This window comes from Buceros rhinoceros, unplaced genomic scaffold (assembly GCF_000710305.1).
Source record: "Buceros rhinoceros silvestris isolate BGI_N320 unplaced genomic scaffold, ASM71030v1 scaffold11627, whole genome shotgun sequence".
NCBI lineage: Eukaryota > Metazoa > Chordata > Aves > Bucerotiformes > Bucerotidae > Buceros > Buceros rhinoceros.
Window position 1 is genome coordinate 53,852 of NW_010422839.1, and position 14,323 is coordinate 68,174.

Consider the following 14,323-nt stretch of genomic DNA (forward strand, 5'->3'; position numbering starts at 1 on the left):
AGACCAATAAACGGTCCAGGGAAAAAAAAAAAAAAAAAAAAAAAGAGAAGTTCCTGTTGGGATCCTGGAGATCTGAGAGCACAAGAGGATCCCTCTGGCCAGCCTGGCACAAGCAAGCCTCACAACCAGGGCAACAGCTACAGCTACATCCTAACTGAATGTTAATTAGCAGATCTACCAGACTTCAATTCAGCCATCACGAGCAGTCTTCTGTTTTTTCTACAGACATAATCCTATTACTTTGGTCCTTGACCTGTGAAGCCACAGATCAATTATTATTACTGCGTCTCCAGTGATGCATCTGGACTCTGTCAGGGTTTCACCACCACCGCAGAGGATTTTGATGGCCTCAGATATGCTTTGCCCTCGTGGAGGTCTGTTGTCAGGTTGTCCATCTCCTCTCTGTTACTTGGAAGGAGGGACGGGAGAGAGGGCACCTGTGCATTTAGTTAGAGCTCAGTCCTCCTGAACCATCTGTGGCCTTTAGACACGTGCAATCAGACGCAAGTAGGAATAAACATTGTTCATTTTTCAAAGCCCAACCATGCTGCAGGCAAAGCAGGACCAGTCAAGCCTAATTAGAAGCAGCATAAAATAAAACAACCTTGAAAAGTGGTGCCTTTTACAATTTTTCTTCTCTGCTGCTTGATGAAGGAGCTTAAACTCTAGCAGCTGTCTCTGTTTCCACCGGGGATGACACCTCTGCTTCCCTCACCACCACCACTGACAGGTTCTGCCTGCCTGAAATGAAACAAAGCAATAGAGGGTTTTTTTTTTTCTATAATTAGAAGAACCAGTGTCAAACTGTTCTGACCTAAAAATGCAACATGCCTGGAAATAATTTAATGTTTTGGGGCTGAGGAGATGTTTTACAGCCCTGCGTGTCCAATGTAAGTTCAGATCCAGCTCCTTACAGAGTAGTTTTTTCTCCTCCCGGCCCTTGCTGGGCACTTGGAGAAGCTGCAGAAGTGATGATCCTTTCTTCAGTGCAGCTCTGAGACATGCTGGGATGGGGGAAACACACCTGGGCATGGACAAGGATCAAGTGTTTTGAGATCCCTAGAGCAAGGATGCTAAGACTAGAAGTCAAAAGCAGCAAGGATCTCTGGTACTGGTTTTCCACAACACACAGAGTTGTGGGACCATCGCTTCCAAGCCATGGAGCTGAAGGTGGCTTCTTGTTCCCTCACCTTCAGATTGCAATATGCATTCTTTTTTACTTCATTTTATTCTGGATTCTTTGAGGACACAATATTAGTGATTATTGCTAATTAATTAACTGTAAAGTAAAACAACCTGCTGAAGATCATCAGGTTCTAGTGCACGGGATACTCCATGGCTGGTCACGAGGCAGGGAACCAGGTTACACAACCCACAAGGGGTTGATCTCCATGGCTGTAGATAGAGAACATATCCACAAGCATGTGACTTTTCAGAGCAGATCCTCATGAGAAAGCACAGTTCTTGGATGTAGAGTAATGCTGCAGCCTCTCTTGTCTTGGGACTCCTTGTAGCAGACAACCACTCACCACGAACATTCCACCATAGTCAAGAAAGGGTGGAGCATTGTGTTATCAAAAGCAACAAAGGCCCTCAAGGGCTCCAGCAAAGCAGGTGGAAGGAAGGGCCATTGGCCCTGAGCTGCAGCTCCTCTCCCTACACTATCATTAGGGCCTTTGGAGACTTGCTCCTAAGACAGTCTAGAGCAATAGTTACAGTCAGCCTTACACCTCCAGCCATCTACAGAGCTGACCTTTCACCTCTGCTCCCACCTGGTATAACCTTGGCAGGAATAACACCAACCACGTCCCTGGTTGTCTCTTTTCCCTTCTTGACATGCACTTAAGACTTACCCAGATATACAGAGTTCCAACAGCAGCCCCACAATTCTCTTCTCTCATCAGTTTTCCTCTTTGTATCTGGCTCCCTTCCCAGCTGCCCACCAGAGACAAGCCTGGAAGAAAAGACCCGTCCTTTGGAGATCTAACCTATGAATCAGACTGAAGCTACTCTAGAGGTTAACCCCAGGATCAGTAGTAAGAATCAGTAGTAAAGCGGAATCCAAGGCAAGAAGTAAATTAAGATCTCTGCGTTCAGCTCTTCTTCAGCCATTCTGGGTTTTGAGCACTAGATACCTCATGGCCAGTCCCTGCACTGGAGGTGACTGGTGGCTGCCAAACTACAATGAGCTGTGGCCAGGGGGTGCTGGGTAGCCAAGACAGCTTGGAAGAGACCACCTCAGACAACAATCCATTCACCACAGACACATTCTGAATAGGATGCCCTGGGAGACAAAGCACTCTAGACACAGCCGGATGCATCCTTCGTTAGGAAGAGACTAAAATATGGTTTGTATTGCACAAATAGGCGAGTAATTGGAGAGCGGCTCCAGCTCCAGTTCCCGCTGCGGTATCCGTTACAGCTGGGTTCTAACAGCACTTTCACGGCTGAGGAGGGAAGGACACTGCAGGGAATCAGAGGGGTTTTCAGCCTCTATCACAAAGCTATTGCCAGTTCAGATCGGGTCCTACATTCAGATGTAAGGTGATGCATCTGTTTTGCTAATGACCCATCCAGAAGATTGCTAACAGGTGCAGCAAATGAGTTAGAACCATGATACCTCATAATATGAAGTTCATTACCAATGCGGTAACCTCTGATTTTCTAAGCCATAAGCCAAGAAGATAAATGTTGCGTGTTGGTATGTGTGACCCTACCATATCATCACTGCCCTGGGACCACAGGAGTCAGTCTGGACACCCTGTTTCACCAGTCACGTTTCTCCTTAACACACTGTGAAACATGTTCAACCTCATTTCAGAGATGGTGGAATGAGGTACGCAAGAATTAAGGACTTGGTCAGCAATGAGACTTAGGTTCCTCATTTGTCCAGCATTAAGCTACTGTGGAGGCCATCAGATCTTTGTCCCACTTCTACCTAAATGGTCACTCCAGAGAAGCTTCTTTTACCAAATGCAGGTACCTTAAGGCTATTTTACCCAGATTCTTGTGTGGATGTTGAGGATCTGCTCAATATTCAGAGGAACAGAGATTGCAATTTGCCTCATCTCAAGTACTCACCATATTACCCTTAAACCACAGAAGGAAAGCTCACATCACCATCGTGACAAGATAAAGCTCTCATTATTATTATTATTATTCCATTTTTTCAGCTGTTTTCTCATTCTCCCCTTGCACTTGACTTTTACAACCTGTTCTGGAGCTGGAAACCAGGGTGCTGTTCATGGTGCATCAGACACACTCCCCTCTTCAGCCAAATCCCCTCCCTTTCTGAAGATACACACTAAACAGGACAACATCACATCTTTTCTGACCTTTGATATAGCACAAGACACAGAGTTTACTTCAAAGACCTCCTTGTTAGCTGGAATAACTCCACTGATTTAAGACACGCTTTTCCAAACAGCAACCAGGCTCAACAACATCTACAGGACAATTTCAGAGCGGGTCTCTTTGGTCAAACTTGTCATTAGAGACTCAAAATACAGAAGCAAGGCTGCTTTTAAAAGGCAGTGTTTCTGAATGAAGAAAGATGTCTCTGTTTTTCTTTGATGTTTCATTCTAACTCACTTCTAATTAATTTCCAGACTGGTTTAACAGAGAGCACCACTAAAAACCTCAAAACAAGTGTAAATTGGAAGAAAAAGTGCACACAGCTGGTAAAAGTCCACTTAATTGTAAAAATAGATATTTTTAAGGAACAGAGGCATTTGGTATCATATCCCCTACTTAAATTATTTTCCAAATCACAATATACATACATAGGCATGAAAGGAACCCGCAAGCTGCGACATAAAAAGAATTGAAACAGCAGGACGTTGCCAGCAGCCAGTCTTATGGTTTATTCATGTGAAGCAAAAAAAAGAAGCCAGGGCCTTCCTCCTGGACTCTCAGCAAATACAGGCTGCCAAAACTCCTCACTGCAAACAGCTTTTTGTTCATCACTGTTATTTACATGTATATATATAAAAAACGCCAACAGGATCCCTGGTTTAAGCTTAAATCTCGACTCCTTGTCGCTCTCTGTGTTGTTTTCTGCTTTCCGCTCTGAAAGTCTCCACTGCTGGAGCTGTGAGAGTCAGAGCTCTGGCTACAGAACGGGTGCCTCTAGCCCAGAGCGACCTGTTTTGAACCAAACACAAAGGCCAGCATCGGCTGCTGTCTCACACAGTAACTGCCATCCTACCTGCTCTAGCAGTTCTTCCTCAAGGGTTCAGGAGGGAGGCAGAAAATTACTCTCCTGAAGCTGGGCTGGGGTTTTGCTGGTGAGACCCTGCGCTGCTGTTCGTGGTGTTCCCCTCAGCTCCCTGTCTTTAGGGAGCAGCTGGCCCTCGTTGCAGCCTGACATTTGGCCCTTTTCCTCCTTCCCTTCTCATCTGGCCCTAGCAGAGCTGATACCACTGCAACGCAACCTGTGGAGAAGCCTTTTTGAAAAGGACAAAGAACCCTGTTGGACTTTACAGCTGAGTCTTAAAAATATCTCTTAAAGATAGGAATGCAAAATTTCAGAAATTTCCCCTCCTGACCCCAGGAAATGGACTCTTTAAAACTGGGTCTTCAAGAAATAACAGCAAAAATATTTCCTTTGTGATTATGAATATTGGCAACAGTTCAGATAAATTTCAAAATGGGACCGATAAACCGAGGTCCACCATCTCCTCTGCTATTGGCATCCTTCTGACTCTTCCAGGGACCTTTGCAAATCTTAAACTGTATTTCTCTTTTTGTTTTTCTCTCCCTCTTTCCCAGGCCACCACAGAACCCCCAAAAAAGAAACCGGACCCAGTCACTTCGGAGACGGTGGTGATCTGGGGGCTGCGCCTCTGGCAGGTGATTGGTATCTTTGCCATCTTTGTCCTGGCAGTCAGTAAGTTGTAATTCTCTGCCTTGCACCAACCACAGCACCACCCCAAGCAGGACTTGTTCCTGGAGGACTACAAACCAGATGGCCATGGAGGTCGCAGGCTGAGGCTCTTTGGTCTGTGGCATCACAGGGCTACACACTGAGGGGGTTTGCAGCAGGGAGAGGCAGGTGGGGTCTTTGAGGGACCCACAGATGGGCCACCATGGCTTCATCTTGTAACATACTGATTAACAGGTCCTAGCTGGTGGCATCTCAGAGAAGAGGAGATACTGTGCAGCTGTGCCGCAGCTGGGACTGTGCTCAGCTACAATACCACATTCAAGCCGAAATGCACGTTACAGCCGTGGTTCTGTCCTGTTGCACAACCACACGAACTATATGTGACCTCCTGTGGTCTCACATGCCGTAATAAGAAGCCTCAGGAGATCTGTAGTCACCACCAGATCCGGTATTAAGGTCCCTAACTCCTATTCTGGGTGCCAAGATTGATTTTAGCAGGGCTTTCAGGACTTAAAAACCTCTTTTTTTGGACCCAGGCACTAGGTGCCCATTGGCTCAGCTCACTCTCTGGGAAGAGTGTAAACCGGCTTCACTGTGCATTACAGACTACTAGCATGAGCTTCCTTACTCAGTGAGAATATCACTTAGGACACTATCATAACCCCATCAGAATTCAGAGGGAGGATCTTCTGCTCTCTCCTTGAGCCAACTATAACTTCATGCAAAAAACCCAGACCTGTTTGAGTCAAACGTGATAAGCTCATTTCTTTGTAGACTTCTGCAGAGTGTCTAACTTAGACATTTCTTCCAGCAAATGAAATTACACTGACTCATCTAAGTTCCTTTGAACCTCCCCTTCTTCCTCTTAGGTAGGTGAGCAGAGAGCCAGAACCTGTTCTCAGTCCCTGAAGGTAAATCACATCAACTTGGAGACTGGAGCTCATCTCAAATCCTTACCCTCTCCAGGAAGGATGTCATCCAGTCACATGGACATATTGAAATCTTCTAACATATTTTACCATTCTCTTCTTGTTCTGGCTTGGGTCCCTGATTGCTTGTTAAAATTAATGTCCTTAGTGGAGCAATGAAGCATTTTAAAGTGACTGAAGGAGGGTCTTGAGTGCCTTAGCTTTCTGCATCACTTCTGCTCTCATTCCTTTTAAGCGATAAGCACTCTCCAAAACAGCGTCCACACACAAGCTCCTGGTGGGGAAGAGCCACAGGCGATGCCAGCCCTGACCTACAAGCAGCTGTTGTTTAGAACACGGGTTTGCTGGCCCAGCTCTGAAAACACATTACTGCAGACAACCGATTTCCAGCACTGCCTGTTACGGGTTTAGCAGCAAATTAAAAAGTATCTAGATGTAGCCCTAATCTAATCGAAGAGCACAGCAGCCTCTGTGCTGCTCTCTCTGCTGATGCTGGGGGAATCTAGCCAGGACTTGCTGTCACAGCCTCCTCTTCGGCTGCTGTAGGAAGCCTGTGTCAGTCCTTCCGGATAACCTTCCCATGACATTCCCATGCTCTGTTTAAACCAGACATTTTCAAAACAAGTCCAAGCATTTTCCTTTGTCGTCTTCTCCCCTCATGGCCCTTTCTGGGCAAACACCGCACCCTGCACCCAAAGTCTGAGGGATAACTACTCCTACAACTTACCTTCTCCTCATCAGCTAAGCTTATGCTAATTCATCACATGTCACAACCCCGTTTGCAAACAATCACAAGAAACTCCACAGAGCAAAGTCAACATGGCCAAGGGTTGAACCCTAGTGACTCCACACACCACCTAAAATAGGCATCAAAATTAACAGCAGGAGATTTAGAATGCAAGTCGACAGGTGAAGCTGGTTGTTTTCTTGGTTCAGGAGACGTGAAATTATAAAGAAAATTTCTCCCAGTAGATCTGAGTGTTTTGTTGTTCGTTAGAAATTGTCTCTTGGCATTACATATAAGGTTAGAAGCATGGGAAGTCCACTGAACTGGCAAACCAATGGGTGCACTGCTTGCAGAAAAGAAATTAAGGTTTTTCTGGTTACCTAAAAATACCAGTAGCAAGAAGCAAAAACCCGTGCAAAATTACTCATCAAGTGACAGGCCAGAAATTAAAGAGAAAACAACGTATAATGTTACATCCTGGTTATTTAAAGGGCTGAAAGCAGTGAATGATGAGAAACCACGATACGCTGTGTTTAGACAACCAAACAAAGAAGTTATGTGCAATTCAATAAAGTAACTTCTACTTTAAGGTTCCATCTCCCACTAACACACTCAGGTAGTTCACAACAGCAGACCGTTACGTTCCCCTGCTACACATACACATTACTGGAGACGTAGGAAAGTGTTTGGTAGGAGATCGCAGGAGTCTGGCTGGCCGAGGCACAGCGTGATAAATAGATTTAGTGCATCACACTGTGTAACAGGGTCAGGTTACGGCTCTCCAGCTCTGTCACCGCCTTTTTGTTTGAAGACACTTTCTTGCAATGAGCAGAGGGGGGTTGAAAGCAACTGCACCATCACAGTCAGCGCTATGAAAACAGTATTTGGTGAAGCAACTGTGATCCAAGTCAAAACAAACTTAATGACATTAGAATAAATGAATCATAAGGCCAGTTCTCACCCATTTCTCATATCTTGCTCCAGCAACATCATCCTCCTCCTTTGCTTTGTGATCCCCAAAGCACTGATGGTTCCCCAGCTTTACCTGCAAAACTTCAATACTCAGAAGCAGACACAGGTTTTTCTGCAAGTGAGCTCTTGGAGGTTGCCTTGGTGTCAGTCCAGAAAACTCGGAAATGTTCTACTTTTCTAATGGAACAAGAGCTGGAGGAGAGCTTTAATGTGGCTTCTTTTTCCTGGCTCCAGGAGCACTTTCCCAGTCAGAGCAAGCGGGTAACACAACCCTCTAACAGCACTAACCCCGTGCTCTGGGAGACAGAAGAGCATCTTTTCCAGGGCTTCCCAAGACCTGCCCATGAGGCTTAGCACCTCACCTTGTTATCAAGGCGTTAAGGGTGTGTCTCCTTTGTCATGTGAATTCAGGGGAGGGTGAGGAGAGCAACCCAGGTGCCCTTAAGTTACTTCACTGTGGGGTTTGTGCAGCACTTGGACCAGATTCCTGTCAGTTGAAATGGAAATAGAGGAGTTGCTTCAGGTATCCCGTTGTCCCAGATGTGCATGGCAATTGCTAAGGGCAGCCACAGGACCAAGCTAGATGTCCCCACCTGAAATGTCTCTAGTACAGATGGCAGATCCTCCACCCCACAAACCTGCCGAGGAACAGGACTTGCGAATAGAGGAGTGATCCAGGAGTGATTTCCAGTGATTGCTCTTAGAAACATCCACGAGGTGGCACCATCGCATAACAAATAGCAGAAAAAACAGCCAAACCCCACACTCGCATTTCCTTATTTAATGACAAAAAACCAAACAACCAAACAAAAAAACCCCACCAAAGAAAAAAAAAACCAAACAAACAAAAAAAGAAAAAACCCAAACCCAAAAAACAAAAACAAACCAACAAATAAAAACCCTGAAAAAACCTACATAAAGGCATTTTATATGTCAACATGCAACTCTGAAATGGGTAAAAAGAGCCTTTGGGGAGATCTTCTAACTCATTAAAAGGTTTTGGAGCAGGTTATAAACCAAGGGGAGCAGCTCCTAGCTCTACCCGGCAGAGATGATTCTCTTAGCAGAAATTTTCTCTCTCTCTCTCGCAGCAACTGATAGCAAACTTCCTCAGACGCCGTACGAAAGCATCTCTCTGTCATCACCATCTCTCTCTTTTTCCTGTGTTTCTGCTCTGTGATGGGATATGTCACGAGAAACAGAACTCTGGGAGCAAACCAGCCCACAGCAGAAGGTATAAGCTATTAGCCCATGCAGAGCATCGTTCAGGCGATGCTGGAGGCATAACTCATGGATGTGTGTATCATTGCACAACCCTTATTCATCCACCAAAACATCAGGAATGATGAATCTCTTTCTTGTAATTGGAGGAGACACGAGAGCTCATTTTTAAAGCAAACCTCTACAGGGAAAAATCTGTAGAGAAAAGGAACAAGAAACTTTCTCCGTTACCACACAAGGTGGTTCAACTCACTGCTGCTCCTCTGCCTCCAAGATTTCAGCTCAGGCACTTTGTCCTTGGTTAAAGGAAACCTTCCCTTTTGGATATTTGAATCAGGTAGAACAAGGCAGCACGTCCTGATAGGACACCTTGAAATGCTCATCGGGGCTGGCTCTCAGCACCTGCCTAATTCAGCTGCTCTGGATTGCTTCTTGATAAGAAAAGAGACTCCTTGCAGGCAGGAACAGTGATAAGGGCTTTTTCTTGGAGAGGCTTTGATGAGACAACAACAGGCAGAGATTCGCGGACAGAAGGACTTGATTCACTCAGAGCATTGCCTTGTTTTGGGGTTTTCTGGTTTGTTTGGGTTTTGGGGGTTTTTTTGTCTTGTGAAGCTGTAAACAGGGAACCGAGGCCCAGCACTATCACCCTGATAGGATGGGACTGAGTCATAACCTTGGAATCTTGCACAGCCTGTTTCTTCCACAAAGATCAAGAACTTTGTGCCAAAATTATTACCCCTCAACAAACTGCAGGAGATGGGTCAGGACCATCCCTGGTCCATGTCCTGATACATCCCTGGGAAAGCCAGCAGCTGGCCCAAGGCTTGCCCAGTGCTCTCACCACCGATGCATCCTTTTCTTTGGCATTGCAACCACCACCACCATTTTCAAGCAGCCCTGTGGGCTGTTTATTTTCCTCTGTAGATGTTACTTTAGTTTCAAGTTCTGCAGTTTTCCTTGTTTACATACCCCCCCGCCAGGTCTGCGGGCAGCAGCCCTCCAGGGATCCGGAATGCAGGCAGCACCGCTTTGAGCAATGCCCCACTGACTTCTGCAGAGGCAAACCAACAGCCATGTCTGGGTGCAGGGCAAACCCCCTTGACATCCCTGCTGACATATCCCTCCGGAGGGAAAGGCATGACTAGCGGGGCATGAAGCGGATGATGGGAGTGCTGTGAAGAGGAAGCAGTGCCTCTCAGCAACTCCCCCAAGTTCTCCTTCTGTATTGTGCAATCTTGATCTAGAGTATCAACTCTAGATCTATCTCTAGATCAATCATTCTAGAGTATTTCAGGTACTGCAAGTAGGGAGAGACCCCTTTCCTTACCATTCTGGTTTGAATCTCTACTCTGTTGAATGGAGAGAGTGAGGGAGGAGGTAGGGTGGAACTGTAACAGGATGTTCCCACGCGGGGTGGGGGTGCAGCAGAGCTGTTACTGCTTCCAAATAGCATGTTCTAGGCATGAGCTCATGCCTTGTGCTCAACCTAACCTAAAGACCAAGCTGGCTTTGGGTGATACCTAGTTGTAATGCCGAGGAACTCCTGAGCTGCCTAAGCTGGTGGTGGGCTTCAGACCACGTTGTGTCCGCAAGTGGTGGAACTTTAATTCATTGGGTGTTGGTGTCAGAGATGCTTTCCCATTCTCACTTGTGCCAGTCAAATAATAACCTGTAGGCCCAAACTTCGGTAATTTTTCTCCTGACATACGTCCACAGACATGAAAGCTTGAAGCAGCAGGTCTGTCACCAGGAGGGATGTTTGGGAGTCACCAGTGCAAAGCTGTTACTTATCTGCCTGTGTAAAAGGAGTCTTTCCCTCGAACCTGTCAAAGGTTCAAGAGGAGTATAAAATATTTGAGAGTACCGAGGAGGGAGAATCACAGCGAACAAATGTGTTCCCTGGAATCCAATATTATTTAATGAGCCCCGGCGAATCTGTTAAACATCTTGAGCGCAATTAACTGAGCACAGTTAAATTTAAAGCGTTAGAGGTTTTATTCACCAACTTTCTGTGGGTGTTGAAGTATAAATGCCAGGCAAAAGATTTACACTGTTAAATAACCATTACTTTCTGGATGGCAAAGCTACCCAGATGCTTCCATTAACGTGCAGGATTTCCAGTGAGGCGCAGATACTTCAGGCTGGCTCAGGGATGCTTCACATGGTGCTTTTTGACAGAGGCTTTAGCCGCCTGTCCTCAAGCCCTGCATCACCAGCAGCCCAGCACACAAGAAACGCTCCTCAGGGTGTGCAGAATAATACACGTGGAGATGGATTCAAGGTGGGGAGTGCTGTCCTCTATTACAGAGAGCATCAGCTGGGACAAGGGATGGCTTTTACATGGGGACAATAAGTCGAGCCTCTCTTTTGCCCTCAGCCCAAGCTCTCACATGGAAATATCTTACCATACACAAGACATTTCCTTCTGGTTTAGAAATTTATTTGCACCAGCACAGGCAGCTCAAGCTGGGAGCAAAATGGAGAGCTTAAAGGAAAGTTAAGTGTCTTTTACAAAGGAAGGACCATTTCTGAAGTATTCCAACTAATAACAACTAAATACTCTTTTCTTGAGTCATCATTGTTTTGGTGACAAATAATCTATGCTGTTCTTCTTGGGTACTAGAACATTATCTTAAACTGCCATTGTTCTGTATGTTCACACACACACACCCCCAAGGCTACTACAAAAGGAGTTGCTGTGATCTCTATCACCTCAAAAGCTTTGGAGATGCCGTTGCCTGGGGCTGGCTTTCCTTACATGTGTCAGCTAGCAGGTCACATAGAGGGGGCAGTGGCTGGAGTCTGCAAGGGGAAGATCTGGGGTGTTGGACCATGGTGGGGCTCCAAAATTGCTCCTCCTTGTGATGTTCCCACCAGCTGGAAGCCTAACCTCCTTCTTCATCCTCCCTCCCACTCTGTGACCATTCACGCTCAAGGCAATGGGGTGATGGAGTGAAGAGGTGGACGGTGGCATCAGAGACAGGGACTGTGAGGAGAGGCAGCTTTGTTCTATGGCACAAGCCACCATCTCATACAAAATCCAGCTAAAACCAAACAACAGGATTTTGCAGATTCCCAGGGCAGTCTCCCTGCTTCTCCACTGGTGTAAGTGAACGCAGGTAGCAGCCACACGTTGCTTGTGATTAATTATGAATTGAAATCTGTTTCCATACGACTACATGAGGTGTGGGGGTAGACAGATCTGAGCTGCACAGACTGGATCCAAATCTAGTTTTCATCTTCCCACCTCCCAAGATTAGCTGTGGCTGCTGGGATCCTGGGTTCTGTTGCCAGCTCTACTTTGACAGAAAAGACAGGCCCCACTTATTGACTATTTTTTTAATAACTGTCTGACAAGAGGTATTTCTCCTCACTATGGAACAATCATCCTTAGATCCTGACTCACACAACGTTTGCTCCTCCTTGTGACAGTTCCTCTCCTTTCATGAGGGCAATGGAGGGGGCTTAGTCCAAAACCTCTCACCCCTGGGATGGTCAGTCTCACTCCTGCTCCTGGCCTTTAAGGTGGGATAGTGGGAACAGAAGGTTGGAGAACTCCACCTTAGCCTTAGGAGCTATTGCACCAGACTTAGAAGTTCCCAAGAAAGAGACAAGAAGCAATCAGGAGGTTTTTTTAATTAGGGCTTGTGCTAATTAATAGCTCAAATTGGCATCCAAAACATCTATTATGGACTTTGTCACTATGATTCATCTCACCGCTCTAGAGACACCTTCAGGGAAGGCATCTAGAGTGACTAGATGACAGAGTAAGTGGGAATAATTAATCTGGTTGCTTTAGATGTCTCCCTAAGGATGAGATGACCTGCATCCTCAGGTGCCCTGGGTACCCTGTCTGGATCTACAGGGATGCTCCAGGGAGCTCCCAGCATCTACCTGCTTCTTTTTGTCCCACAGATAATTTCCCAGCCCAGAAATCTAACTTTACTCAGACCAAAATTTCCTAAAACAATTGTTCTATGAGAGGTCCAACTCAAACCTGTATTTTTCACCGGTGAGCTCAGAATGAACACAGAGGGGCTGCTGTTAGAGCTGTCCTCCTTGGCCAAGAGACAGGAGAATAAAAAAAGAGGTGGAAGGAGCCATGCAGGGAGTTGGATGAATCCATTCAAATGAAATGCGGTGAATGACAGCAGAAGAAGGATCTATGGAGGGGAGAAAGGACTGGAGACCTTATCTACAGAATAAACCAACATCCACTGGCTAAATTATAATTATTAAAATTTACAACTATAATTAAATTATAATTAGCAAAATTTTTTGTCAGAGCAAATGCAGTTTGGGGTGATGCTGCAATAAGGGATTATTTCAAAGTAGTAGTATGGGCTAGCGAGATGTAGGAAGGTTTTTTGGCCTCTTTATGCTGTCCTGGTGAGTTGCTCGTGCCTGTGTATTAAAACAAGTTCTGAAAAAACAAAGGCTTGCCAAAAAAAAAAAAAAAAGCCAAAAAAATCCTCACCTCTTTTCAGTGCCTGGAGAAAGGTCTTCAAACAGGAATCTCACTGAACCCACTTTTTTTAGCCTGTAGAAAGATCAACAGGCAACTTGATTGCAGCATTGAAGGACTTCAGCAAGAAGAATGAAAAACATAGAGGTCTTTTTATTCTAGTGGGTAGAGCCTGGTAGAGCAGAGTCTGGAAATTAAGACTCAGAAGGATCTTGAGAGGACATCTAATTAATCTCTAACCTGGACTTTAAATCTGATATTTTCACCATCTAGATCTCTCTGTTTTCCAGAAGAAAGCAGATCCTGAATCCCCAGTGCTGCCATCTGATCCCAATCATGAGCCACAGCCAGGATGCAGTTACAGACCCTTGAGAAAGAAAACCTCCTTCTGGAGCCCAGCACAGGAACCTCTTCTAAGGCACTAGTATCTCACCAGTAGCTCTTGTAGCAACAGTGGCATCGTTAAATGATGGTCCATCTTTAAATGAGGTGGTTCAGACAGCAGCAGTGTCTCAGCATCTGAGCACTCAGGGTGGACCAGTTCTACAAGCAGCCACCCCAAAACTAATTAATTTTCTTAAGAGCTACCAGGCCTCACTGATCATTGCATTAACACAATTAGCCAGTTATTAACACTGCTCTGAGGAGCTTGAACAGCCAAACTGTGCTACCTCTTCCCTTAAAGCATCGTTGAAGTCACCGAGTAAACAACTGTCCAAGCTTCTCGAAGAGCGTTTAAACACAAGTGCTGCAGTTAACTTCCCGTTGAATAAATCTGCATGATTTGCTTGCATTATTGACAATGGAAAGGCTGCCCAATTAACTCCGAGCAGCACAGGCTACTTTGCTCAATGTTAATTAAATACTTCACTGGAAGACTGTATTTTTTCAGCTTCAAAGAGAACCAAGGTACTGTGTATTGCAGCCAATTTCCCTTCCACTTCTACAAGCACTCGCTTCTCAATCACGGCTCTGTGGAAATATCACACCAGGCTCTGCAGAAGATACTTCATTTCCATCTTTCCCAGCTCCTGCGAGAACCAACTTGTTTCTTTCTTTCTTCCTTTTTCTTTTTGTTTGAAATTTACTGTCCAGCTAAACTAGAAGCAACTGTGTTCCTG

At 45.6% G+C, this 14,323-nt stretch overlaps 1 protein-coding gene across 1 annotated transcript in view; it reads left to right on the top strand.

Annotated features, from left to right (window-relative positions):
• Positions 1-2,613: 2,613 nt before the first annotated feature.
• TMIE (transmembrane inner ear) overlaps positions 2,614-14,323 on the top strand; it is a 17,885-nt gene continuing 6,175 nt past the window's right edge. The window contains exons 1-2 of the mRNA XM_010140196.1: positions 2,614-2,649; positions 4,771-4,888. Of these exons, the coding sequence (XP_010138498.1) occupies positions 2,614-2,649; positions 4,771-4,888 (154 nt within the window). The remainder of the gene's footprint in view (positions 2,650-4,770; positions 4,889-14,323) is intronic.